This window comes from Salvia miltiorrhiza, chromosome 4, assembly GCF_028751815.1.
Source record: "Salvia miltiorrhiza cultivar Shanhuang (shh) chromosome 4, IMPLAD_Smil_shh, whole genome shotgun sequence".
In the NCBI taxonomy this organism is placed as follows: Eukaryota; Viridiplantae; Streptophyta; class Magnoliopsida; order Lamiales; family Lamiaceae; genus Salvia; species Salvia miltiorrhiza.
This window is the reverse complement of record NC_080390.1, coordinates 26,099,315-26,127,289: the sequence shown is the minus strand read 5'-3', so window position 1 is coordinate 26,127,289 and position 27,975 is coordinate 26,099,315. Positions and strand designations below refer to the sequence as shown.

Here is a 27,975-nt window from a genome sequence, read left to right as displayed (position 1 = left end):
GACTTGAATATTGGGATGACCCAAAAAGGAATACGGGACTTGAATATTGGGACGGATGAAGTAGTATTTAAAAGGGGTTATAAGGAGTAAAATGTGGGGTATGAATAGAACCACCCATAACAAATTTGGGCTATTAATAAAACTAAACAAACAAAGAGCCCGACCAAAATTAAAGGCACAACAATGAAAAACAACATAAAATTCAAACAAATAAAAACTTAAATCTTGCGCCGCTTCTTTCTTCTCTCTCTTCTCACTCTCGTCTCCTCTCTCTCGCATTCTTGGCAGCGCCGCTTTCTATCTCTCTCACTCACTCTCTCTCTCTCTCTCGTCTCCGGCCTCTCCGTGCCGCCGCCCTCGTCGGCTTGCTCAACCCTCTCGTCTTCCAGTTTCTCTCATTTCCTCTTTCAGTGCGCCGCTGCCCTCCCAGACTCGCCCAGTCTTCCCCGTCGCCCCGCCTCCTCCGTCCTTGACGCCTGCGTTCGCAGCAGCAGCAGCAGCAGTGGCTTCTGTCCAACAGGTAAAGCCAAAAACAAAGGATTCTACTTCTTCTACACAATAGCTTTTTATTCAACATTTATTTGTCTTCAATCCGCTGCCGTGAGAAAAGGTCATTTATGTAGTGAGATTTGCAAGTTTGTCTATTTTTGTGAAGGTAGATATTAATAGATATGAAAAACTGCTTTGAGTTGGACATGTATTTATAGCCATTGGTTTCTTGGAGCCCAAATCTTCATCTAGAAAATAGTGATTAACTTATGTGTATTAACTGCAAGTTTTAGCAATACCCAATAGTTATTTATGCATTACAGATTTCCAACAGATATATTGCTGCACTCTATTGGCGGGAAAATGGCTAAGTATGGATGCATTTGGCTTTTATATATATATAGATAGATTCGGTTGCCAGGATGCCTCACTGCAGCGTTCGGGAACTCACCGTACTTACGGAGTTCAGGCCGTTTGGATTGACCGCCGAGGCATTGGATGGCGGTAGTCCTTCCGGAGATGATGACAACGATTACCATTACTTCCTCTTCGGCCCGCAGGTTGCCAAACAGCGAGATGAGACCGCCGAGGTTGAAGATGCTTCGAGCAGCGATCACGAACTATTCGTCAGGGGAAATAGGTAACGTCTGAATTTTTGTTGTTGCACGTAATGTTTTCGGAAATTTTTGTGAAATTGCTGGTCTTTGCTTGTAATGCTAATAGATCCGAGTAGAAGTCACTGACTTGACATATTTCTTATTTTGATTATATTTATAAATTTTTAAACATTTTTATCCCTGCAGTTTTAATTTATTAGAAGCCATATCAATATGATCGTGACACTTTTCCATCCTGTAGGAGGTGAATTTAAAGATTTTCTTTTGTTTGTTTTTGAATTTAGGGAATGCTAATTTGCAAAATTTAAACTCTAAGTATCTTAATTATGGTTGAGAATGATTTCATTCAGAATAAAAGTTTGATCCAGGTGAACACCTTTTCTGAATGTTATTGGAATTTGGAAATTGAGTTGTTACTTGTTGTAAATATTGGAGCAATCAAACTTAATCAATGGTTTCAGATTTATTGGATAATTTATAAGTGCACACCTTATTTGAATGTAAATGGAAATTAATTTGTTGTGACAATATTGGAGCAATCAAACTTAATCATTGGTTTTAGATTTATTGGATAATTTATAACTGCACACCTTATTTGTAAATGGAAATTCATTTGTTGTGAAAATATTGGAGCAATCAAACTTATTCAATGGTTTTAAATTTATTGGATAGTTTATGACTTTAAGATTTATGGAGTGAAAAATTGTAATTGTAACTTTGGATAATTTCAAATTGTGACAGAATCATATGGAGTGCTGGCTCTAAAGTTTATAAGAGGTTTACTTTGCCCTCCAAAGTCATCAAGGTAATTGAGATTTCAAGCAAAAAGCATCGAATTATTTGACTTGGAAATCTAATTTATTTTGGCTTTTATGTCTTCCTCATTTATGTGTCACTGAATTGTTCTATGATCTTTGTTATATAGTTGTATGTAAGATTTGGTGATACAACTTTATGTTGGTTAGCTTATATGACATCGTTAAAATTGATAAGGAAAACATTCTTAAGCTGAACTTAATTTGTTGTATCTCTTTGGAGTTTGTCTTCATTGTTTTTCTTATGTTCCCTCTGATTAAAAAGTACATGATTGCATTTAGATCATTAGGACCCATTGAAAAAGAATGTTCAAGCTTTCCTTTGGAAGTTCCTCTCTCCAAGGGCAATGAAGAAAGATTCATTCAGCGTTAGAATTCATTAAGCATTTTTGTTGACTCTCGTATCAAATTATGCATTAGTTGATTAGACAACAAATACATTGTTGTATGCCAATGGAGAAAATAATATGACATACATATTTACATTGTTCGGCTAAACCAGGGTTACATCATGGAATCAGGAGATTTATTCCCCCTGTGCAATAACTAATATAATATTCTCTGAAAAACCCCACAGTTGAGAGTTGAAATCCTAAGAGAATTTTCTCAGAATATTCGACTCTATCAAGTTTATCCCGCTAAATTTCTTCTCATGAATTCTTGCCTTCAAAAGGTATTTCAGAAGAAATACATGTTCATCCCTCAAGAAAGGGGAAAAAAAACGAGAAAAATACATGTCTATGTAGAGTTGGATGAGCAGCATAGTTGCTGGGGCATTTAATGTACTGTGACTAGTTTTCAAAACATTTTTATTCTTAGCATTACTCTGATGCGCATATGGTTACTGGAGCATTACTTTTGAAAAAGAAAAAAGAAAGCACAAACACAGATGTATGTACAGTTATAAACTGCTTGTATTCTATCATTCTATGCTTTCCTTAGAAATTTATAGAGGATTTATTCCAAATATTTGGTAGTACTAACAACTTGAAATTTAAGAAAATAAAAGAAAAAGTGATCTGAAACTCTACCAAACCTTTTCATAATTTGGAAAGTCCAACAATACTTAAAATATATAGGCTTATTGCTTAGTTGGAGATTCTTGATGTTAGTTTCTTGCATGCTATACTCTCCACGAAAAACAAGTGAATCTCAAAAGAAAAAAGTAATCTTCCTGTTTCCGTGAGGCTTGAACTTAGTTTGTCTGATTGCTCCATTTTGTTGGATTATTGGGTTGATAATCAAATATTTCAGGTTTGCTGGACCCGGATGAGTGATATCTCTGAGGCCTTGCTTTGTGTTCTTCAAGTTGATAGATTAACTATCTATGGTATAGCAGGTGAGTTAATAAGCACCTTTTTTTCTCTACAAGTTTGACACTATTATCTAGGCTTGAGAAGGTTGTCACTGACCAATATTTTTATCCTAGAAACAGTGGCTATTTTCTTCCATAAACTTTCAAGACATGTCATGTTCCTTCTGGACCTGGTTCCACTTTTAAATTGTTATTACCTCAATTACGATTTAATCTCATTTGGTCTAATTATAAGTCGTAGGATCTTCAGAGTGTAATTGTACTAGAAATTGGGCCTGCGATGACTGTGTGGACACTTATTGGATTATTGTTTATAAATGAAATACAAGTTTCTTTATTGGGACTTCTGCATTTCAAGGGATTTGTTGCTAGATATCTCCTTTTCTTTCTTTGATGGATGGCCCATAGCCTGCACCTCGGTGCTTATTTGATTTTGGACTATGTAAGCTTGAGGCTTTTCTTCAACAGGTGAAGTGGTTTCTGTCCCACTTCCTTATGCCGTCACATCAATATGGTCTCTTCCCTTTGGTTTACTTCTCCAGCGGGCATCTGAAGGGAGCTTGCTGACAAACATTACATTATCATCTTCCAACCCTTTCTTAAATGCACGTGATGTCTTCCGCCAAAAAAGGGATAGTTATACTCCAACACATATGTTTGATTATTGTACAAGAAGTGATGGGACATCAATGTCCTCCCATATGATATTGAAGGATCCCTTAGAGGATCCTCAGGTACCAATTTAATGATCCCTCCCAACGTGTTATTTCAATTTTATACGTTTCTAAATATCAAAATAAGTTCATTACTTATGAGGATTTGTTATGTGATGTTCCTTAGATAACTTATATTGAGGAAAGAGGCAAGTTGAATTTGATGTGGGAATTTGATGAAAGAACAATTTGGACAAGTGACTGTGTGCCTTTAATGGCGTCATATAACAAAGGTAAATGGAGCTATTTTCCAACATTTTGTAATTGCTATTGCTCTGGATATATTGAATAGGAGTAGATATTGTATTGCTCCACAGGAAAGATGCAACACTCCCTCTGGGTAGTAGAGGTCAATGGCTCCAATCTTCAAGTGGTGAATCCTAAATCATGTGATTTAATTTCTCCTCCTCTGATGTCAGCAAAACATTTCTTCAGAAGGATATGGCAGGGGAAGGGTTCACATACTCCTGCCAGTAAGGTGATAATTTTTATGTTTTCTTGTTGCCTTCTTTATGAAGGCCCAATTACGTGGATAACTTGTTATCTCGACCTCTTTATGAGTTTTATCCTTATAGATGCGTTCATTTCTGATGAAGCATTCTTGAGTTTTACTATCTGATTGTGGGTATATTAACATTCTTTTAAGTCTATCTGGTTGTGATGTTCTCTGATTGTTCAATTTGGATGACTTGATTACTATGAAGCATGAATACGTTAATATGCCCAATGTCTGCGTTTTAATACGTCAAAAATACGAATACATTTAAATACATATTTTTTATTTTTTTATTTTAGGGTTTATAAATACGTAGTTAATACTACGTTTAGAATACGTTTTGACCTAATTTTGAAAAAAAAAAATGCGCACTTTCTTCTATTAATTTCTATGTCATTCTACATCTTCCCTAAACCCTAATTTCCCCTCCGCGCCGCCGCCGCCATCGGGTCTGCTCCTCAACGCCGTTGGCGCGCGCTCAGTGTGCCGCCGCAGCGCGACTGCGCTGCTCGCTTCTTCCCATCTGCACCATAGCTTCATCGCTAGGTCTTTCTCCAAAAATGTGGGCTATGTGAATTCTGTGTGGGTCTGATAAATTGTGGGCTAAATTGTTGAGTAAATTGTGGGTTAAATATGGGCTAAAACTGATAAACTGTGGGTTAAACTATGGCCTGATAAATATATCAAAATATTATCAAAAAATATAAACGTATTTTCGATGTATTCGTATTTAATTTTTTGGAAATGGACGTATTTTCGTGCCCGCATCGTATTCGTATTCGTATTCGTATTCGTGCTTCTTAGCTTGATTATGGATGATGAATAACATATAGGTTCTTCTTAGGCCCATTAGGGCAGAATGGTCAAATTTTGTGTTATGCTGGCTGTATTATTTATCGTATTGATGGTATGATGTAAACTTTAACTTATTTTGACATAAAAATGGCATGTTTTTCTCTTTCTTTCTTTTAAAAAAAATCTTCCTTCTTATAATGCTTCTTATATGGAGCAGGTATGATTTTCTTTTAAATAATACTCCCTCCGTCCCAGCCGACTCGACCTATTTCTTTTCGGCACGGTTATTTAGGAGACATGATTGTAGTGTAGAGGTGTGTGGGCCCATATTTAGTATAGTGTAAAGTGATTACCCAGAAAGGAAACAGGGCATGTCAAATGGGACATCATGAAAAGGAATACAAGCTAAGTCAAATGAGACGGATGTAGTATTATTATTATATTTACTTATGAAATTGTTATATTAAAGTCTAGCACCTGATGTTATTGCTACATTATTGTTTCCTTTTCATTCGTTATTTTTCATTTTTGGTGTGGCCCAACTCTTAACAGGTATTCCTGGCAATGGATGATGATGTTACACCTATTATATGTTTTCTTCTTCTAGAACAGAAGAAGTTGTTGTCTTTACGACTTCAGAGTCTGGAAGTAAATAACGAGACAATCTATGACATTAAGCCTGATATGAGCTGGTGCATATCAGCAATCGCTGCTGCTGCTGTTGCCGTCACTCGACCCAAGTAATATTACATCTTTCTTCTGCTTACTTTGTCCTTATTTGTACAGTGACTTGAGTTTGACTTATGCAGAGTAAAAGTCGGACAACTTCCACACAGGGATGTAATTGCTTTAACCCCTGCAAACACACTACTTCTCTATGTAAGATGCTGATACTTTCACCTTAAGCTGTCTTATATGTACACACAATAAAATTGAAGAGATGAACCTTTGCCTTTTATGTTTCTTGGAATATTAAATTATGGGTGTCCATTGTTTGTAGGAGTCTTGCTTTCACCCTAGCTAGGAGTTGGTAAATTGAGTTTGATCTTTCCTTTTATTCTCTTGTTTAGGAAGACCATACGTGTTAATGTGTGTTTGTATATTTATATATGATATATCCAATTATCTACTCATTAGTACATAATACATTGTGTACCTCTGATCGTGCTCTGACATATCATATTCTTAACCTTTTATTTCTTACTTAGCTAATTGATGACTTAAATTTTTGTTGTTTTGGTTTGTAAGAAAATCAGAAATTATTGGTCCTAACTATTCTCCTTGCAGCATAGCCTAGTCTTTGCATAACTGCTAAGGAATTATATTGTGTAAAAAGATTAAACTGATTCGAACTTCTAGAGCTAGGCTAGCATGGACTTTTGGTTGGTCTGGTACAAAGTCGACGTGCCTCTTAAGGTCCAACTATTATTCACCAGTGCAAAATGGTTTTCATGATTTTGTGAAATAATGTCAATCAGGTCAACAGATCCGTGTGAAATGCATTTATTTATAGTGTGAATGTGAATAGGTTACATCACATCTTATCTTTTCGAAGAGTCCATGGCTCCATGCTTTACATTTTGGTAGATTAATTTCCAATTGTAGTTATGTGTTTGTGATTTTGTGTTGATGACTTTGCCCCTTTATAACTGCAGTGTGGGAAGCAGTGCTTGTGCAAGTATGTTATGCCTTCTCCTTTTGACAATGCACAACTTTCGGGCAGAGCGGACCTTTCAGGAGTCAACAACACTATATGTGATCTGAAAATTGTAGAATTATCTGATGCTGTGGAAGGGCGTATCAGCCTAGTTCTCAACAATGGTCAGGTAAGTTTCTTATTATGTATCTGTCTTTTGGAGTAAAGTCACACATACACACACACATATATATATATATATATATAATTATACATTGAGAGAGAGAGAGAGAGAGAGAGAGAGAGAGAGAGAGAGAGAGAGAGAGAGAGAGAGAGAGAATGCTCATTTATTGTGAGAAATGAGAATAAATCTTGGGCGTCCGACATACAGATCCTATAGCTGTTATGTTTCTTTATTCATGTAAACGTAGTTGTTCATTTCGAGTTTTTAGAATTTAGTAGTGTAATATCCTGTTCATGGAATTCTGTTGGTTGTTCATGAAATTGTAATCCCTGTGCATTTTGAATTTTTGAATGTTCAGAGATATTAAAATCATATCAAACTTGAACAAAATCCAGCCATCTGTGAATAATAATGAATTTGAGAGAGACTAGATCCAATCTTGTTAAGAGATACTCTGTTCATGGAATTCATATGATTGTTCATGACATCATAGTCATTGTACATTTTACCTCTGTTGTCCAGCGCATACGATTTATAAATAAGGATATGATAGTTGAAAGGTATGCAAAAATAGATGATGAAACCAATTCATTAGCAACCACTATATTAGAGGCTAGTCGTGGCAAAATTACCCACCCAATGTTGTAAACTTGCTTGGCTTACTCTTTTATGACAGATAATATGGCTTGATGTTTGCTGTGTGGATCAATATTCTATATTATATTTCCATTATTTTTGGCGATAAAAAATAACAATTGTATGTATTTGTCCATCTGGCAAAAATGACTAAAGAAAACCAATGCAAAAACACAGTGATATATGTGTCCATATCATATTAATGTATACGTTTTTCTATCGTATTGGTACCCAATTTAATTAAATTTGATTAATTTATAGCAATCTACAACGATAATGATGCTAACATTTTGCTATATTTTTTCTACTTCAGAATTACAGATGTACATTGCGGCGCAGTCCTTCATCATCGTTAACTGATGAGTGTATTACGGCAATGTCAGAAGGGCTTAATCCTAATTTGTATAAACACTTCCTTGGCCTTCTGTGGGGTGGTGATGATTCAACTTATTTAGCTAAGGCGAATTTGTGTGCTGATTCAGAATGGGAGTCCTTCTGTAATGTGATAACAAAATTATGTCAAAAGCCCAATAAGACCTCTCAGTTATCAGATTCAGTTTCACATTCATCTTGGGAGTTCTTAGTTAAGAGCAAATATAATCAACAATATTTAAGAAGTAATTATGTTACTGGTGCTTTCCCTGGACTAATATCTAACTTGAAGGAATCTGATTCCATTGCAAGTCACACTCAGAATACAGAGGAAGCCTTCCACATGAAATTGCTGACAGAAACACTGGATTCATTGCATGCAGTATATGAAACACTTAAACTTGACAATCTCCGTAAAAGGTATGATTTTCTTGCTTTAATCTATTTGATGTTCTGTATGTATCTTGGTGAAGCTTTACATTTCATCATGTTATGTCAATAATTGGTTGTACTTGTAATTCTATTATTCAAGTAAGCTGTTTAAAGAGTTGAGAACTCTGTATTATATAGCCTGTGCATATCTTGCTATGGGTGGCAACTGGCAACTATAATTCCTCTATTGAGAGTCTTGGAATTCATCAAAAAGCCTAGTGTGCATTTGAAACATAACAGTATTTAAGCAAGAGAGATGACTCTAGGGGCACCAGATGTACTATATATATAAGGTTTAGCTCTAAAGAAATATGCTTATTTTACATGATCCATCTGGATAAACTTTTCATTAAAACAAAGAAATAGGATACGCAATGATGTATATGTTTATTTAATATTCATAGAACTTATTTCCATTATCATGAATAGACCTGTCAAAATGGGCTAGCAGTTGCGTGCCGAAAAATATCAACCCAACCCAACCCATGATCCCATCCCTGCCGCATGTTGGCAGATTGGTCTGCGTGCTACACCATAAATTCAACTTCCTTGTTTCTTTGCTGGAAAATGGTTCAAAAGAAGCACATGAGGGCATTGAATTTTTGTTTTCGAAAAGAAAAAGAAAAAGCTACAAATATGAGGGCCCAGACCAGCTAGCCCATTTAGGCCTGCTTCTTTCTTCTAGATATTTTGATTGGTTGTTTGGTGATTTACTTGCCACCTTTCTTTATGTAAAAAAAGCTGTCTGGATTATGTTTCTCACATAAACTTTTCTCTTTCTCTAGGGACTTGGGTCTCTTGGTTGTTATTTTATATGACATTGCTGACTTTTTGCATGAACCGAGCTACTTGGATCACTATAAACGTGATTTTCCTGGGCTTCTGAAAGACTTTGGGATGTCACAGTTCTTGTTTACCTCCAAAACTCCTCCAAGTTTGTTCAGATGGCTTGAAAACTGCTTGCAGCATGGATGTGGTTCTGCCAGTATTTGTGATCTTCCACTTCTGGTATGTAGAAATGGAACTTCTATAGTGAACTGGGCTAGGAAGATAATTTCATTTTATAGTCTGTTGTGCGGAGCAGAGCAATCTGGAAAGAGTCTTTCAACTGGTGTTACCTGTAATATTGTGCCTGGATTATATCATACTCGAGAAGAGCTAACAGTTTTGGGAATGGTTGGTGAAAGATTTGGATTGCATCATCTAGACTTGCTGCCAGCTGGTGTGTCTCTTCCTCTTAGGCATGTAAGTTAATACCTTGTAGTTAGGATGTTTATTTTCTCTAAGTTCTATGGAGAACAGTTCTATTTTATGTTTACATTATAGATGATGCATCATGACTTTGTATGAATAGTCCATAATATCTACTTATTGAGATTTCAACTGCATCGTTGATAAGCCCACATAAGCGCTATTGTTTCCTTACAATAGGATGTTGATGAGTGTTGAAGCGAAATTATATCTCTTGGCCTGAATTAAATACCACAATCATCTTGCTTGGAGGCTTGAATTTGTATAGTATTTATATTCTATCTTTAAGACTGATTTTGAGTATGATGATACTCAGTAGGCATTATGAATAATGGCTTCCCACCTCTTTTTTTTCTGTGCTCCAATCTGGCCTTTGGAGTTACTTTTTATTAGCTATCATTATTTATCTTAACTATCCCATCATATGTGATGTTGTAAGTTATTACAAGTTTACATTTGCTGTACAGGCAATAGATAAGTGCCGCGAGTCTCCTCCTACAAATTGGCCAGCTGCTGCATATGTGCTACTTGGTCGTGAAGATTTAGCATTGCTCCATTTGAGAGATACCACAAAGTATCCTGAACTTGATTGTACAAGATCAAATTTAATCTTGGGGTCTACACCTTACATGTTACCACTACATCCAGTGACTATACCTTCCTCAGTTTCTGATACACTTGAAATGGATAATTCGAAGCTAGAGGACATAGACAATTTTGAGGGACCGGTGATTGATGGAATGGAGCATATTTTCAATTCTAGCACACAGTTACGCTATGGTCGTGATCTCCGGCTTAATGAGGTGCACTTGAAAGAATACTTTTATGATTTTATCTTATTTGGAGCCCGCCAGAATATCTCCTTTTGGATTTAATATTGCATATTGTAAAGTGGACTTCTATCACAGATACATTTAAATGCTATTGTTCAGATTTTCCTTGCACGGCACCTTTTTTTTTTTTATTAAAGCAGAACTTTTTCGTTTTTAATGGTTGATGCTGGTTTATACTTTCATAATGAGGAATAAGAAATTTAACATATTTCACATGGAATGGGTGCATATTACCTTTTGCTTCACCTTTTTCCATGACTCTTCATCCTTATCACTGATCTTGCCTGATTATGCAAGGGATGAACATCAGGCATTTAATACATCCCAGAAATTTAGATTACTAGACCTCATCTTCATATGTCTGTTTCATTGAATATTATGCTTGTTGAATAACTTAATTATGGTTTTCTTGTGAATGGCATCTGTAGAGACTGGAGTTTAATGTTGTGAAATGGTTTCTCTCTTTTTTTTTTTTTTTTTGAGATCAGTTGTCTACTATAAGACTTAAGTTACATGGGTATTACTTAGGTCTTAGTGCTTGTAACCTGATCTCATAATGCAACCATGCTATTCCTTTAAGCTTGGAATTTTCCTCCTCATCAACCTACTAAAGTCTTTAGCGATATGCTTTGTTGTGATTTTGTATTATTGCTCTGACAGAGATTGAGAATTTTATCTCAATTGATATCATATACTCACAGTTCAACTGTGTTTTGATAGGTTAGACGCCTTTTATGCTCCGCTAGACCAGTAGTTATTCAAACACCTGTTAACCCTACAGCTTCTGATCAGGACTTCCAACAGGTATCCATTTCCTTGCTCCAGATTCTCAATTTCTCTTAGTTTTACAAAGTAGTTGAAAGGCTTGTACCATAATGCATATTGTCTTTAAACTTGTTTGGTCACTATCTGTTGCACTGACAACATTTATATTTGGTGTCTTGTTGTATTTATCAATAATTTTTCTAATTGTTCTGTTATCTGCCACTATATATACCAGATAAATCCATAGAAAGAGAGCTGAGTTGAAATGCCAAAGATAACGCAAAAAAGACAACTTACCAAATCCATCAATGGTGTATATTCATGGTCGTAATTTATCACTAGTGCTTGTTATGAATATAAGTCTATCAAACCATACTTTCTGATTTTACCCTTGATGTTTTGGCATGTAAGACATGACATACCATATCATTACCTGCTTAATTTTCTATTCATAGCCATAACCAATTATTTTGTGAAACGAAAATTGATTTATTCGGTATCTATTTCGCTACCGGAGTAATATCGTTTATTCTTGATGGCATATTTGTTAACTTATAGTATCATATACCTTTAATTTACTCAATATTTTGATTTGACGTTAAATTTGTCATTTATGCATTCTCTTTTCTCATGTTTGATTACTAGCCTGTGTAGTTTTTGACTATTTAGAATCACTTCTTATTGTAATCTAAGTGCGACAAATATTTTTGGTTGCTAACCATGTCAACTTCTTATTACATTTTCAATCAACTATGTTAGATTTTCATAGGTTTTCCTGTTTTCACTTTTGATATGACATTTGCAGACTCAGCTCTGGCATCTTGCCCAAAGAACTACAGCTGTTCCATTTGGCCGTGGGGCATTTACGCTGGGTACTATATGTACTCTTTTGACAGAGGTGCTTGTTATTTTTTTCGCCTCTAATGCTTCTCTTAACTTGTCCATGCTGAATTGTTGTATTGTTTATCTCTAATGACAACTAGAACATAGTCGTTCCACCTTAATTTTATTTATTACTTAAATGGACATGATAAGGTTGTTTCTCGTATCTTTATTATTTTTTTCCAGGCACTTGCTGTCCCAAAGCTTGTCTTGGCCGGTCGGTTACCTGCACAACAAAATGCGACAGTATGCATTGTTTAAATTATTGTACTAGTATTCATTGTTATTTGTGGTTATTGATACAATTTGTAATTGTGCACGGATGTGGCAATGTCACAGGTTAACTTAGATCCCAATGTTAGAAATATTCAAGAATTGAAGTCTTGGCCAGAGTTTCACAATGCTGTTGCTGCTGGCTTGAGACTGTCTCCACTTCAGGTCTATCTTACACATCACATGATTAATCCATTAGTCAATCATGTGCATAGCTTCATTTTTCGTCCTTTTCTTCTTTAGTTACTAACCATGAATGCCTTAGGAATTCCTTATTTCTGCATTATAGTCGGCCTCAACTGTTCACTTCGATTGCACTTTCTCTGATTGTATATGATATTGCATGAGTTTTGTTTTGATATTTTTCTAATTCAATGCTTATTTCTATAAGCAGGGGAAAATGTCTAGAACATGGATACTTTACAACAAGCCAGACGAGCCCAATGTTACGCATGCAGGACTCCTCCTTGCTTTGGGTTTACACGGACATCTTCGTGTCCTGACTATTACCGATATTTTCCAGTATTATTCACAGGTTAATAATCATTTTTGGAGACCCAATTGCATCAGGCTTGTTTATCTGGCTTTTATTTTTATTATATGTATGTAATTTTTTTTTCTCCTTCAAGAAGAGAAGTTGCTCTTCTGGAAAGTAGATTTTTTGCCGTATCCATTTGGTTTATGTGATTTACATATATCTGTGATTTCAAGTTATTGTTTGTTTTTCCTGTGTGATTGGAAAATACATGCGGTCACCAGTTGGCCTCTTCTAATTATTGGTTTTTGGCGTCGAATCTTTATTTTGCACACATATTGCATCAGCTGCTATATTGAAGCCTTTTCACATGTAAACTGGAGAAGGAAAATTTTGCAATTGATTCCTGCATCAATAAGAATAATTTTGTCCTTTTCTTGTTCCTGCCAAAGGATAGAAATAGTTGATAACCTACTGCACCCCTGCTAACTTCATGTCCACGGTTGCTACTTTTTCTAGTTTCATTCAACTTTGTAACTGTTGATAACAATTCTTACAGTCTTACCTCATCCTAAATTTTGTATTGCATTGATCGTTCTCTCGTAGGAACATGAAAGTACTACAGTAGGATTGATGATTGGCCTCGCGGCTTCATATAGAGGAACCATGCAACCATCTATTTCAAAGGTAAAATGCAGATGTAATCTCTTACTTATCATCTCCTTGGTTTAAAAAAGCGTGAAGCGCACCGAAGCGCAAACTGCCCCGGGGCTTAAAGCGCGGGCTTTTCGTAGGCGAAACGTGCTAAAACCTAAAAAATTCTAATATATTTACCTACAATATATTTTATAGCAAAAAACTCAAATACTTAAAACCACAAATACTTAAACACACAAATACTTAATTTAAAAATTAAAACACACAAATACTTAAGTTTAAAGTACGCAAGTCTAAAAGTTCAATCAAATCTCAAGCAACTAATCAAAAATCATCATGACCGGCGGCGGCGGCAGACAGCTGGCGACGACGGCGGCCGGCTGGAGGCGGCGCGCGACGGCTGGCGGCGCTGGATGGTGGGCAGAACAGGTTAAGGTCGCGAGAGGGATGGGAGAAGATGGGAGGCAATCATTTGTTTTAATGAAATAAAACCTAGTTTTTTTAAAATTTTAAAACCTAACCCTAACATACTAAAAGCCCGCGCTTCAGCGCTTCTCGCCTAGGCGCGCTTTTGTGCGCTTCTCAGCGCTTCCTGTAGGTAAGCGCGCTTCGCCCAGAAAAAAGCCCAAACCTGCGCTTCACCAAAAGCGTGCGCTTTTTTGCGCTTAAGCGCGCTTTTTTAAACCAAGATCATCTCCCAGCACTCTCCTCCTATGTGGTCATTTTTGTTATGCTTTTTTAATTCTTTTACTCTTGCAAATGTATGCAACTTGCATTTCATTTAGTATGCATGTATGTTACTAGCAAGAGTTCTTTGTTTCACCTACATATATTCCCACACAGTTGGTAGTTGACTAAAAGCTTTGAAGCTATTTGGACTACAAACCATTTCAGGTAACCAGAGATATATCATTAGTACAAAGTTTATCCATAAAATTAGATGTGCTTGTTTATACATGAGATTTTTCATGTTCGTTGAATCGTATCTGTTGGATTCATTCTGTTCAGTTCCATGCCAAATGTTTTTACATGTATACCCTTCTAGAGTCTAATTGCCACCATCAAATTGTTTTCCCAATTGCATATTTAATGGTTTGTTATTTGATAAATAAATGACAATTTAGTATGAACACTGATGTAACTTATAAGCTACTAGCCATAGATAAAAGGGAAAATGTGCAGATTGGCCCCCGAAGTAGTAGTCCTTATATCGTATAACGGTATAACCCCTCTTACTCACTGTGTGTGCAACTGAACCCCCGAACTCAAAAAAACTATGCAATTAGGCCCCTCTGACCTAACGCCGTTTACGGTCGTCAGTTAACTTTTTTTTTTATTACTCCCTCCGTCCACGAAAAAACTTCCTAGGAGGGAGTGACATGCGTTTTAAGAAAAAGATTATTAGGTGTATTAATAGTGGAGAAAAAGTTGTTGAGTGTATTGGGAATGGTGAAAAGGTGTTATAATTAATATTGGGAGTTGTGAAAAAGTGAAAGTAAGAGTAATTATAAGTGGTGGGGTAAAATTCAAAAATAGGTAGAAAGTTTTTTTGTGGACGTCCCAAAAAGAAAAGGTAGGAAATTCTTTCATGGACGGAGGGAGTATTATTTAATTAAAAAGTGGGGCCCACCATTAGTCTCACCCGCACTCACGCTATCGGCGTGATGGTCACAGAAAGAAAGAGGAAGATAGGCGCGGTGTATTCAAACTCCGCGGAGGGAAGAGAGGTTTCGAGTAGTTCCGCCGCTAGTTTCCCGTCGGCTTAGCTGAGATATGAAGGAGTATGTATGATGGGGCGAAGCCGGTTAATTCCTTGGCTGTGAGGGTTCACGGCGCCGCTGTCACAAGCGGAAAAGACTACAGAGGCAGCGACGAGATCTTTTTATCACGCACAGCCGTGAGAGATCGAGAACGAGAGGAAACGATGTTGAGATTGTTCACCGACGTCGCTTCGCCGGAGGGTATTGCGGCTGTTGGTTCGGGAGATGTAGATAGTTTTTGAGCTTTTCGATTCTTGTCGATGGTAGCCTGAAGATGGGTGAACGGCTACACGTTGCCGGTTATTGGCCTAGTGGTCGATCGGCGACGAAATAAACCTGTGAAGAGAGCCCACTTGAGCTCTTGTTCAAGTTTCAGGCGAGAGGGCAGGGGGCTTTTCTGGCGTCTCCCTTGCGATTCCATGGCCTCCGTTCAGCTGCTGCGGTTGCGTCGTGGAGGAGCGGCTGGTGGTGATGGAAGGTGGCGGCGGCGGTGGAGTGGCTGAGAGAGAGAGAGAGAGATGAGAGTTGAGCGAGACTAATGGTGGGCCCCACTTTTTAATTAAATAATAATAAAAAAAGTTGACTGATGGCCGTAAACGGCGTTAGGTCAGAGGAGCCTAATTGCACGTTTTTTTTTAGTACGGGGGTTTAGTTGCACACACAGTGAGTAAGAGGGGTTATACGCTATAAGGGCTACTACTTCGCGGGCCAATCTGCACCTTTTCCCTAGATAAAAAGTATGTACATTCATTAAAATTCAACATTATTATTGTAATTGGAGTCGAGATCGTCCTGTTGTTCCATTCATAACTATAAATCTGTAATTGGAGTATAGAGCAATCATTTGCTGGAGTATGGACTCATTAGATCAATGTAATTTTATTCATTATTGTAATTGGAGTCGAGATCGTCCTTTGGCTAAAATGTGCGTGGTTAATAGTAACTGATCAAATTCTGTAAAGCTAATCTTTTTAATCTGCTGTTGAGTTTTCGTTGTTTTGAAGATCTTCAGCCTGCAGACCCAGTCTCACTGGGTCAGTATTCTATCCAATCTATTGACTCTCATTGATGTACTTTATTTAATATTGGCAGTCTCTGTACGTGCACTTACCTGCCCGCCATCCATCTTCCTTTCCAGAATTAGAACTTCCAACCCTTATACAGGTTTGATCAATCGATCCATCATTTTCCCTTGTTCATTTGTCTAAAGCTCAATGTTAACACACGGTCCATCTACTCTTTAGCTTGTTATTTGTGCTTGTTCTTATAATTTTATCTTCTTTAGTACTATCAGCAAGGCTTTCCTTTTCTAGTCAGATGCTTTGTAGAATTCTTGCATGTTTATGCTATTATTCCTTTATAGAGTTCATTGTCATCTACCTTTTCTTTTGACAGTCAGGATGCTTTTATTGTGGTCAGTCATTTATCACCAGTATGCCCTTGTCTGTTATCTGATTTTGAAATACCTAATGGATTGGTTTCGATGATTCTTCTGAAGAAATTTTAACTGTAAATTTGAAATTTCTAGTCTGCGGCACTTATTTCGGTTGGGCTTCTTTACGAGGGATCAGCACATCCGCAAACAATGCAAATTCTTCTGGTAATTTGACGACTTAATGCAATCTATGAGTCTCAAATTGATTAATCTTTTTGTTTTCTTATTTTACATTTATGTTTCAGTGTGCGGTATGCTATATTTGAGTGATGAAGATCAATTGCTAATGTGCTCAAACTTTTGAAATTAACCAAGGAAAAAGCTTACAAGAAAAATAAAAAGCAATTTATCCACCACTTCGTTGTTACTACTAAATTCTTAAAATTCTTAACCAGGCTGTTCCCATTAGAATCTCGCAATGTTATTGTTGTTTCAGCTAGAAAAGACTGGAAAAAGTCAAAGTACATAAATCTAAGTTCCGAGTGAAGATAATATTACTCAGATTATTGCCCTTTGAACAGCATTCTTTTATTGACGGCCATGTTTCAAAATTCCAGTTTCTGTGGTGGTTGCGGCTATAAGATGTTTCCATCTAAGATGAAGCCATCCTACAGCTTTCTGTGGATCTGATAGGTTGTAGTTGTGATAGAAATGCGGAAGCAGTTTCATGTCTTAAGAAGAAATTAAGAAAAAATTATGGAATTTTACTATCTAATTGGTTTCAGTGACTAAACAAGAAAAAAACAACTAATGATTTCAACACTACAATGGATGCTAAAATAGAGAATTTAAAAGTCATTTTGTATAATCCTTTTTTATTAGTGCAATATATGATTTGCTATAACATCTTTGATTGGGAATGATCATTGTGCTGCAGCCTGTTCCTTTGATGATTTTGCCATTCCAGATACTAAATATTTGAGATCTAACATATGTTGGACTTTGTCTTTTGTTTTGCTAAAGCTGTACAATATGCTGGAGATAATTGTGGGTTGAGGCGCATCTTACTAGAAGAAATATAAAAGTTTTCTATTTATGTTAATTCATTTGGCAATTATAGCGTTACTACCTCTCCATGTTTATTTCATATCATCTTGCATTTTTTCTATTGTCTATTTGAGCATGATAGCTGTCTCTGTTTCTTTCTCGAGATGCAAACATTGCTTTAGTAATGTGCATAACTTCTTTTCTAGAGTGAAATAGGTCGCAGAAGTGGAGGTGATAATGTGCATGAAAGGGAGGGTTATGCAGTTTCAGCTGGATTTGCATTAGGATTGGTTGCTTTGGGTATGGTTTAAAATCTTTCTGATTTATCTAATTGATGTCTCTGCTGACATCCCTTGTCTCTTGTGTAAATAAAGGTCGTGGTGAAGATGCCGTTGGCTCCATAGACACCTTGGTGGATCGGTTATTCCACTACATTGGTGGCAAAGAACTTCATAATGTATATTCTGCCATATTTCAATTAAAATAATGCTACAGTCTTTGGTTGAGCTTACCCATAATCAACATTATGAAGTAATTCTTGTTTCATATACACTGTTATCAGGATGGCCTCTTCTCATCATCAGCTGATGAGTTCACCCGAAGTGTGGGACAGGTTGTGTAGTTTCCTATGAGCCATATAAGATCTTTTTTTGTTTTTGGCTTCTATCTGATATTGATTAAAATCCTTTCTAACGAGTTGATTATTTTGTATCCAGTTATTTTTCTTATATATCCAAATTTTCTGTTTTCTAGATTGTAGATGGGAATGTGGTCAATATTGATGTTACTGCACCAGGGGCTATAATTGCTCTGGCTCTGATGTTTTTGAAGGTATCTTGTTGCATGAAATTTCACCGGTCATTTTTTTCATCCCACTAAGTTACCACATAATTTTGTTATATCATTTCCAAATTTACTTTAAGAGATGTTTCATTTGTCCTTGATTTGAACAGACAGAGTCCGAGCTGATTGTATCTAGACTGTCAATCCCCCAAACTAAGTTTGACTTGCAGTACATAAGGCCTGATTTCATATTGCTCCGTGTCATTGCTCGAAATTTGATACTGTGGACCAGGTATAATCTTCAGTTGATAATGAGATGAAGTTGCTTATAAATTATTATCTGCATCTTGATTAATCCAAGTTTATTATTGCTAAGAATTCAACCATCAGAGAACTGGATTCAGTCACAGATTCCTGAAGTTGTCAAACATGGGGTGTCAGGCCTTGGAAATAAAATGGATGATGTATATGAGATGGACGCTGAGGCTTTTGTTCAGGCATATGTCAATATAATTGTTGGAGCATGTATTTCTCTTGGTAATTTTTATTGCTCCGTGTCATGGCTTATTAAGACATTTCATTCATGTTCCACGAGTTCCATCTTGGTTTTCTTTCTATGTTTTCTGTTTCAATTAGGATAATGTCCAATCAAATTATATAGAGACTTTTAGATTTGAACTTTCCACCTAGATAACTTGCTTTAAATAAAAATGAGCAGACTAGTATGTACTTTATGTTATGTTTATCTGAAATTGGACAGTTCTTGACCCTATGTTCTAGACAAGAGAAGGGTTAGGCTTAGAGGGTGTTTTGCTGAACTTATAAGCTCCTCAACCACTCTTTCTTTTTCATGATCTTATACGCAAAAATCAATTTACAAAAACAACTCTATGATTGTTTGCTATTTCTATTTACAAAAACAACTGTATGATTGTTTGCTATTTCTAATGTATACTTTTCCAATTTCATCTCTAACTAGGATTCTCTCCCTAATTCACATTCTCTCTCTAACTTATGATCTCAATTATCCAAACAGTTTGACAACTTATAAGCTCTTGAGACATTACATCTTATAAGCTCTTGAAACATCTTATAAGCTGTCTAAAATAAGTTTAGCCAAACGCCCTCTTACTCTTAAATGTTGCTGTTTTTTTGCTAAAAAACTGTGGAGAGAAGGTTCATTCTTTTCCCTTTGTATTTCTTCTATCTGGTGTAAGTGTTATTCCTGCTTCTGTTCAGTCCTTTTGGAGGTCGCCAATTTTATGTAACTTAACATAAGGGAGACAGACCGGCATTATAACCTGAAGATTTATTTTCTTGCATATTATGAAAATCAACTTCTAATTGCTTCCTCTGTGATCTAATTGCTTTTTCCCCATTTACTTTGGTCGTCTAAATTTGATGGTCTGGAAAATGGTTTCTGGAGTTAAATTCCAATCTTGTAGTTATTTATCCTGCTTTCTTTTGTCATGTTTTCCATGGGCAAACATTTGGGTGCCACTTTTCCCCAGTTCGAGGCCTCTAGTTTCTTATCTAATGTCACTGAAGATGTGAACTATTTATGTCTGCCATGAGTTGAAGTCTTCATACTAAACACTGAACAGATGCATTTTCCATTACATCTATGCTTCAGTGTGTATTCATATTTCATAGTACTGGAGATAGGCATTTTACATGGAATTGCATTTCAAAGAAACTATGTTTTTGCAACATGTTCCTGGTATTGAGATTGTGACTGGTCAGCTTCTGTTGCATGTACATTAGGATAAGTTCTCATAACTCAACTTAGTTTACATTTATTTGTGGATGAAATAAACAAGAACATATATAAAGTAGATCCAAACAATTGTAACCGCCTGAATTATTTTGTTTCACAATGATTCTGCCTCTGTTAATTGCTTTGTCACTTCCTGACAACAGCAATAAATTATTGCAGGGTTACGATTTGCAGGTACAAGAGATGGAAATGCACAAGAGTTGCTTTACAAATATGCTGTCTATTTCTTAAATGAGGTTTGTCTTGAAATACTGTTTCTGCATTTTATTTTGGACCCTGAGAAATTCACCATTTCACCTGCAGATAAAGCCTGTTTGTGCTTCCAATGCAAATGATTTACCCAAGGGCCTATCCGTTTATGTTGATCGTGGGACATTGGAGACATATCTTCATCTTATTGTTCTTTCCCTATGTGTGGTTAGTAGCTTATTATGAGAATATCAGTTTTTTCTTGATTTAACACAAGGATACCTCTGACTGGTTGGTGTGGTTGCAGGTAATGGCTGGATCTGGTCATCTACAAACCTTTAGATTCTTGAAATTTCTCCGCATTCGCAACTCTGCTGATGGACATGCTGGTTTCGGTACTCAAATGGCCGTAAGTCTGCTAAACATGAAATCTCTCTCACTGTGTATCTATTTGCAAAAATGGGTCAAAATTACACGAATCTAAGTTTATATGGTACCTTTGTGTAGGTATTTCACATAATGTTCTTCCAAACCTAAGATTGGAATGAAGTCTATTTTCAGTTACCTAGAATAGGGAAAAACTAATTATATTTATTTCTGTTTCCTCCAAGGTTGGGAAGACTGTTATAAGGAATGCTTAGTGAATGAAAATGTTGGATTTTGGTTCAAACAATTAACATGATGTGTTTTTGGAGGCATTTTCGACTGCACTTGTGTCATCAATGCTATTACATTTTGTAATTAGCTACATGTTAGAAACTAGACAAGTTTCTAATTGATATTGCCTTTTTTTTTCTTCTAATATGACGCCGCAATGTTATTGCGATAGTCATCTTTATATATTTATAACTAGACAAGTTTCTAATGGATATTCACATTTTTGTAGGTAAGCTTAGCAATAGGTTTCTTGTTCATTGGAGGTGGAATGTGGACCTTTTCAACAAGCAACTGTTCCATCGCAGCTTTGCTGATAACACTTTATCCACGTTTGCCTACTGGACCAAATGACAACAGATGCCATCTCCAGGTAAAGTAATTGTATGACTGATCTGCTTTGTTTTTGTAATATCTTATACATAATCTGTAGAAGTGATCTTCCTTCTTGTTTTTAAATCGTGCTTATATGACCTAGTATTTTGCTTTACGCTGAAGTAATCATAGTTCTTTATAGCCTTAGTAAAGCTTTCAGACCATGCTTTCGGACTGTATAAAATTCCTTTCACTGAAAGACCTCTTAGGCTCCCAAACATCTTCCTCTTTATCTCCACATAGGATGCATTTTTCATTATGCATTTGATGTAAAGGTCAATTGTAATTTACAGCTAACGAGAAAATAATTTTATTTGGACTATGCTGCAATTTTTTCCTGATACTCATTCCATAAGTTTATGTACAACCTCCTCATCGTGCCTTGAATCTGTCCATGCTTCTGGCCTCATATTTCACATTTTAAACCATTTTCACTCATCAACCTTTTTCTTATGCTAGCATGTCAACTAGCTTTAAAGTGCCACTCCTAAGAGCATCCATATCTCTCCTCATTGTTAAATTTCCAGCTTGAAGTTATGGTTAGTCATTGTTCCTACATTATGTTGGTCGACTTTTGTCAGAAAGAATTAGAAGTGACTTCTAAGAATGTGGAGAGTCTCTAGACGGATTATGAGATATGATCAAGTTTAGACTTTCTTGGTTCGTCTCAATCCAGGAAGATTTTAGAATTGTCTCCTTGTCTGATTTGGCTAGATATTGACCCATGTGCTGTAGAGAGTTCTTAGTAGTCTTATGGGACTTCTCATCCAAATAAACTTATCATAATCAATAATGGGTAAATATAACTTTTTGGCCCATCGTTTAAACATTTTTTCGAAAATGTCCCACCCTAAGTCCAATTACAAAACAATACCGATCGTTGCAATTTTTTCTTGTTTGTGGCCCGCAAAAAAGTTCCGACAAGTATCCAACTTGTCAATACACTTGGCATGTTTTAGATGAGGTGGCCAGTCTATTGAAAATAAATAAATAAATAAATAGAAAATTCACATACGCATATACCTTCTTCACAAAAGAACCAAGCCCAAACTCCCTTCGCTCTTGATCTTGCCGCCTGGAGAACGCCACGACTCCGTCGCTGCTGCTCCGAAAATCAGCGAGGGCATCCATTCAACACCTTGCCTCCTTCTCTGAAAAATGCAGCCGCCCCTATGCCATCGACATCTCTCTTTCTGCCTTGACGATTAGGAAAGCAGCAGTGGCTGTCGTGCCTCCGAATTCCGCCCATCTCCATCCCTCAGCCCACCGTCGGACTTCTCACAGTACTCAAAAGAACAGGGCAGCCAGTCTCCGCCTCACGCACAGGTTCCATCAATGTTGCCGCTGTCTCCATTCTGTTGCAAGGGCCCAAGCCGATGTCTTCCTGGCTTGTCGGAACAGGGTTGCAACCCAACCCCTCCCCCGAAGACAGTCGGGTTGCCTCTTCCACCTTCCTCTCCACCACCGACTCCTCCATTGCTGCCAGAGGCGGCAGAATTTCAGCAGGTGGGACCTCGAAGATTCGATTTTTGGCTCTTCTTCGGGTTTGGGCTCTTCTTTCTTTTCTTCTTGTTTTGCTTCTGCTTCTACTATCTTCTCCTCCTTGACCGGCGGCAAAGGCGGCGACGCGGTGAACTCGTGCTTGTTGAGGGCCTCCTGAATCAAGAGCTTGAATTCGTCGAGGGCTTTTTCTTCTACCACTGCTGCTTCATCTTTCTCCTTCTCTGCCGGCGCCACCGCTGGCGCCACCACCGACGCATCGGTCACCGCCATTTCTTCAGCCGCGCACGCTGGAGACGCTGTGTTCTCAGTTTCCTCGGCCATGTAGAAGCAACAACGTTTTTATTTTTTTCTAGGTATTAGGTGGATTTTCTTTTTCCAACATAATAACCACCTCGTCTAAACCATGCCACACGTATTGACAAGTTGGATACTTGCTAGAACACGTCAATTTTCCATCGTCGGAATTTTTTTGTGGGCCACAAACAAGAAAAAATTGCAACGATGGGCCAAAAAGTAATATTTACCCATCAATATTATTTTTTTGGTCTCTTAAATGCTCACTGGAAGTGACATTTTGTAGGTAAATGCCTATGGTTATAAAATATGTAATTGGACGAAGTGAATCATTGAGTTCGTTTCCTAATTAGTATAGGAATATCTTATAATCTTAGAGCTTTCTGTTAGTAAATATCCTAGAAGCAAAAGCTCAGAAACCGTAAAATCTTCCATTTTTAACATAAAAATGAGTTCTTGCCCATTCATTCTACTTATGGAAAAAACAAATGTTAACGAGTTCTTGCCCTTTTCTTCTACACCTTTATAATTCGCATCCCATATCTTTGTGCATTCGAATGAAAATCAATATAGTTACTTGTCTTGTGGCTTACATTTCATTCTAGGACATAACAGATGAAATAGTGAGTTGTTATTTTATTTTTTCCGGAAGTACTGTCTTTATGATTACCATGATTCATTTGCTCATCTTTTCCTTGCGCTGTGTCATCTTATATTTTGTAATGGATACTCGTCTTGTTCAAGTCTTGAGTATTGAGTTTGTTTCTTATTCTAAAGTTCCATCCTCTTGACGTGAACCACCTCTAATTCCAGGCATTCAGGCATTTATATGTTCTTGCTACTGAAGCACGCTGGATTCAAACAGTTGATGTCGATACTGGTTTACCTGTTTATGTGCCTCTTGAAATTACCAATAAGGAAACTGAACTCTACGCTGAAACAAGTTTTTGTGAGGTCACTCCTTGCAGCCTCCCAGAACGTGCTATTGTAAGTCTTAGTAGTCCTATATCCCTGCACAATCACATCCCTTTTGTTGTCTCTCTCCTCTGTAAACTCATGTCGGGGTGACAAAGATCATCTTCCATTCGCTTGATAAAGATTTGATAGTATTGCAGTTAATCACTTACCATAGATCTCATTCTTGGCATTCACAAAGATGACCATTACCATGGGCGTGAAACTCTGTGGAAATGAAATAACATCAACTCCCTTTACGACTAGTTTGGTTTGATAACTACACTGACTTGCCTTCATGTTTGAAGCACGGGGTTTTAATGACCTGTCGGTTCTTGTTTACAGCTAAAGTCTGTCCGTGTCTGCGGTCCTCGATACTGGCCTCAACTCATTGATCTTTCTCCTAAAGGTATGAATCATACATTACACAATCAACCTGTTTAATTGCACTTTGACTTTATGGATAATGGTAAATGTACAGAAAAACCTTGGTGGAATTCTGGAGAGAACCATCACCCATTTAACTCAGGTGTTCTGTACGTGAAGAGAAAGGTTGGAGCATGTTCTTATGTGGATGATCCCATAGGAAGTCAATCTTTGTTGTCACGAGCAATGCACAAGGTTTACATCGTTCTTAATAATTTTGTTTACCTTCTGCACATATCATATTGTTTAGCAGAAGGGAATCCTTTTCAATGCAGATGAGTGCTTTGAATCAACCAAAATCCTCTCTTCCAACCACAGAGTGCACTGATGCAATCCCAGTCGATCAGTTGGTTAGCACTTTTTCATCAGATCCGAGCTTGATTGCTTTCGCCCAATTATTTTGTGGCTCATCTTGGAGTAGCAGGCAAGTTTGCTTAATGTTTTATGTGTAATTTTTATTGTATCTGAAGGCTGAAGATGACGGTGATATAATCCTCTATCAAATAAATATTAAAGTGGACATGTGCAAGAGTTCTATTGTATGTTCTCTAGCTTCAAGTTTGATGCTTATGTTATGCTACCTTAATTATCTGAAATGGTTAACAATAATTTTTATCACTTATCTGATATGCCAATATGCCTAATGAGATTAATCAGTTTCCTTTATGATGTGGGAAGGATATTTCTCCTGTGGCACTACACATTGAATTTGCTGTATATTTGTTTCCGGATTGTGCTTCTCCATAAGCATGCAATTTTTATGAACAACTTGAGAATATGTAGAATATACGAAAACACTAAATCACTGTCTACAATTTTTTGATTTTCTATTTTTATCCTTTGGCTTAGTGTCTGGTCAAACAATTTCTCTAAAATCTTTTTCTGACACGTGTGATTCATTAACTTGTTATCTATGCCAATCTTCTGAAAATTCCACTCGCAGTCCCAATAAACATGCTGCAGAGGTCTTTTATGTTATTGAGCATCAGATGCTTATAAATTTTGTATTTTCTGCATATACCAATACTACTATCTGAATGGAAATCAGGTGGCTAGTGGAATTAGTATAAGTCCCTATGTTATCACTTATCAGTAGACATTTGCGCGCATCCCATGGAATGAATCCATTGGATGATGGTGTTTTTAATTGACAGTCTTTAAAATTCTAGTTGAGAAATTACTCCCACCAAGTAGTTATTCAGTGCAAAATCTTTTTCTGCAGATTTGAGCTCGACTTCCAGGAATTCTGTCAGCAAGTTTTGTTTGAGTGCGTCAGCAAGGACAGACCGGCATTGTTGCAGGTATTCATTCAAATTAACAGCTGGATGTGCTCTTCTTGGAGAACTAATATTGGGTCGTGTGGGCATGCCCTTCTTGGAGAACTAATATTGGGAACTAAAATCAGATAAGTTGTAATCGAACAACTTTGGTGGTAAATATGCTGCCTGGTCACACTCACACAAATAACACTTTTTCAGTATGAATTGCATTCTAAGATGCAAACTGTTTAGTGTCAAAATATAATCTTGTAAATGCTAATGGAGATCGCACTAAATGGTCCACATTTCAGTTTTTCTTATGTTGTATTGTACTCCCTCCGTCCCCCATAAATATGCATAGGTGCTTTCGGCACGGGTTTTGATGAAAAGTTGTTTAAAATATTGATTGTGGAGAAGGGTCCCACATTAAGGGTATTATTAAGTAGATTGTGGGTAAATAGTGTAAATTACAAGGATAAAATTGTGAAAATTATGTGTGGGGTAGTGTCCGAAAATAGAGTATGCATAAATTTGGGGGATGTCCAAAAAAGAAAATGTATGCATAAATATGGGGGACGGAAGGAGTACTTAAAACTATCACAAAGCATAAAAATTGGGTGAACTTTACTGTCCTTGCTACATAAGCTATTTAGTGTTTGGTCTATCTCGTCAAGCATTATGGAACACAGTTGTGCTGATATTCAGGTTTATCTGTCCTTGTACGCCACAATGGCATACATTGTGGATTCGGTTGTCGGTGGAACATGCATAATAGGGGACTCGCTCTCTCTTTCAAGTTTGAAGGTAAAAGTCTCATCCTTGTTACTTCCGAGTTAAAAATTCTGTTATAGGACCTTCTATGCTGTTTGTGTGAAAAGATTGCAGTCCTAATTTATATAAAATAACGGATCCTGTGTTTTTACCTAACTTGTATATATCAGCTTTAACATATGACTTATTGCATATTTTGCAAAGTTCTGGAGACCACCATTTCCGTATGTGCCTTGTGTGAAAGTTTACAGACCTATGACAATGATAGTTAAAACAAGTATTGATTACCATTGAATATTCTGGTTTTCACTCAAATCATTCTTATAATTTTGCATCAATGAAAATTGTAGTTGTGCTCCTGACCGTCTTCGATTGACTTGTCGTACTTTCTGGTCCCAGATTGCTCTAGCCTATTATGAAGCTCTCTCGAACGGAAGATTAACTACTTCGAGAGGAGAAATTATGCAATCAACTTTTCTGGGTTCACTCAAGAAGCGAGTTGAAGATATCCTAAATTGTTCCACAGACCTGAATGCACATATCCGTGACTATGCTCTCTCTGGTAAATGGCCAACGGATCATTCTCGTGTAATGAAGTCTAGTATGGCTCTATCATGGTACCTCCAATGGTACAACGTGCCTTCACCACTAGATATTAAAAGAGCTGCGGAGAAGATTAAATGCGCTAAGGCAAGCCCATCTGTCCCCTTGTTGCGGGTGGTGTTCCCTACAACTCATGTTGCTGCAATAGATGCTATCAATGAATTCTTGTCATCATCACAAGTTGAAGGTTGAAGCCAACCATCGTCGTCATTGTATCTTGCGAGTAGCAAAACCAGGCTCTACGATGTTTCACAGGTGAAACTCACTTGGTTGCAGGGAATGAATGCTACCGGAGTTTCTCAAAACATCATTATGATGGAGAAAATGGTTTAGTTGTGATAATAGTTCTGTTATGTAAACACACCATAACTTCACTTCATTCAAAGTGGAATTTTGCAGCTGAAAGACAAACATGGAAATATGCTTTTTTTTTTTTTTCTTGAGATTAATATAAATAGGTCCTGTGTGTTCGAGTCCTTTGTCGCGTGGTCTTTAAAGTTCTTTATTTACTTATGTAATTCATTAAAAAAAAAAAAAACCTTTTATAGTAGATTGTAAGTTGTCACTTA

At 36.9% G+C, this 27,975-nt stretch overlaps 1 protein-coding gene across 5 annotated transcripts; it reads left to right on the top strand.

Moving 5' to 3' along the window:
* Positions 1-219: 219 nt before the first annotated feature.
* LOC131020008 (anaphase-promoting complex subunit 1) lies at positions 220-27,975 on the top strand. Of its 5 annotated transcripts, none has more exons than XM_057948644.1 (39): positions 220-520; positions 894-1,129; positions 1,848-1,911; positions 3,176-3,260; positions 3,705-3,970; positions 4,077-4,182; positions 4,267-4,427; positions 5,793-5,980; positions 6,050-6,119; positions 6,896-7,066; positions 8,010-8,488; positions 9,286-9,745; positions 10,219-10,554; positions 11,305-11,388; positions 12,155-12,247; positions 12,418-12,477; positions 12,571-12,669; positions 12,899-13,039; positions 13,586-13,666; positions 16,489-16,560; positions 16,792-16,828; positions 16,925-16,996; positions 18,035-18,118; positions 18,193-18,275; positions 18,381-18,431; positions 18,572-18,649; positions 18,772-18,893; positions 18,978-19,138; positions 20,538-20,614; positions 20,682-20,795; positions 20,875-20,976; positions 21,454-21,594; positions 24,207-24,380; positions 24,693-24,756; positions 24,829-24,968; positions 25,049-25,197; positions 25,996-26,074; positions 26,738-26,836; positions 27,203-27,975. In XM_057948644.1, exons 2-39 carry the CDS (start codon positions 912-914, stop codon positions 27,596-27,598), a joined length of 5,457 nt encoding a protein of 1,818 aa, XP_057804627.1. In that variant the 5' UTR covers positions 220-520; positions 894-911; the 3' UTR covers positions 27,599-27,975. The 5 variants fall into 5 exon arrangements, with proteins under 5 accessions (XP_057804627.1, XP_057804628.1, XP_057804625.1 ...); XM_057948642.1 differs by having other exon boundaries at positions 378-520; positions 824-1,129; XM_057948641.1 differs by having other exon boundaries at positions 379-520; positions 813-1,129.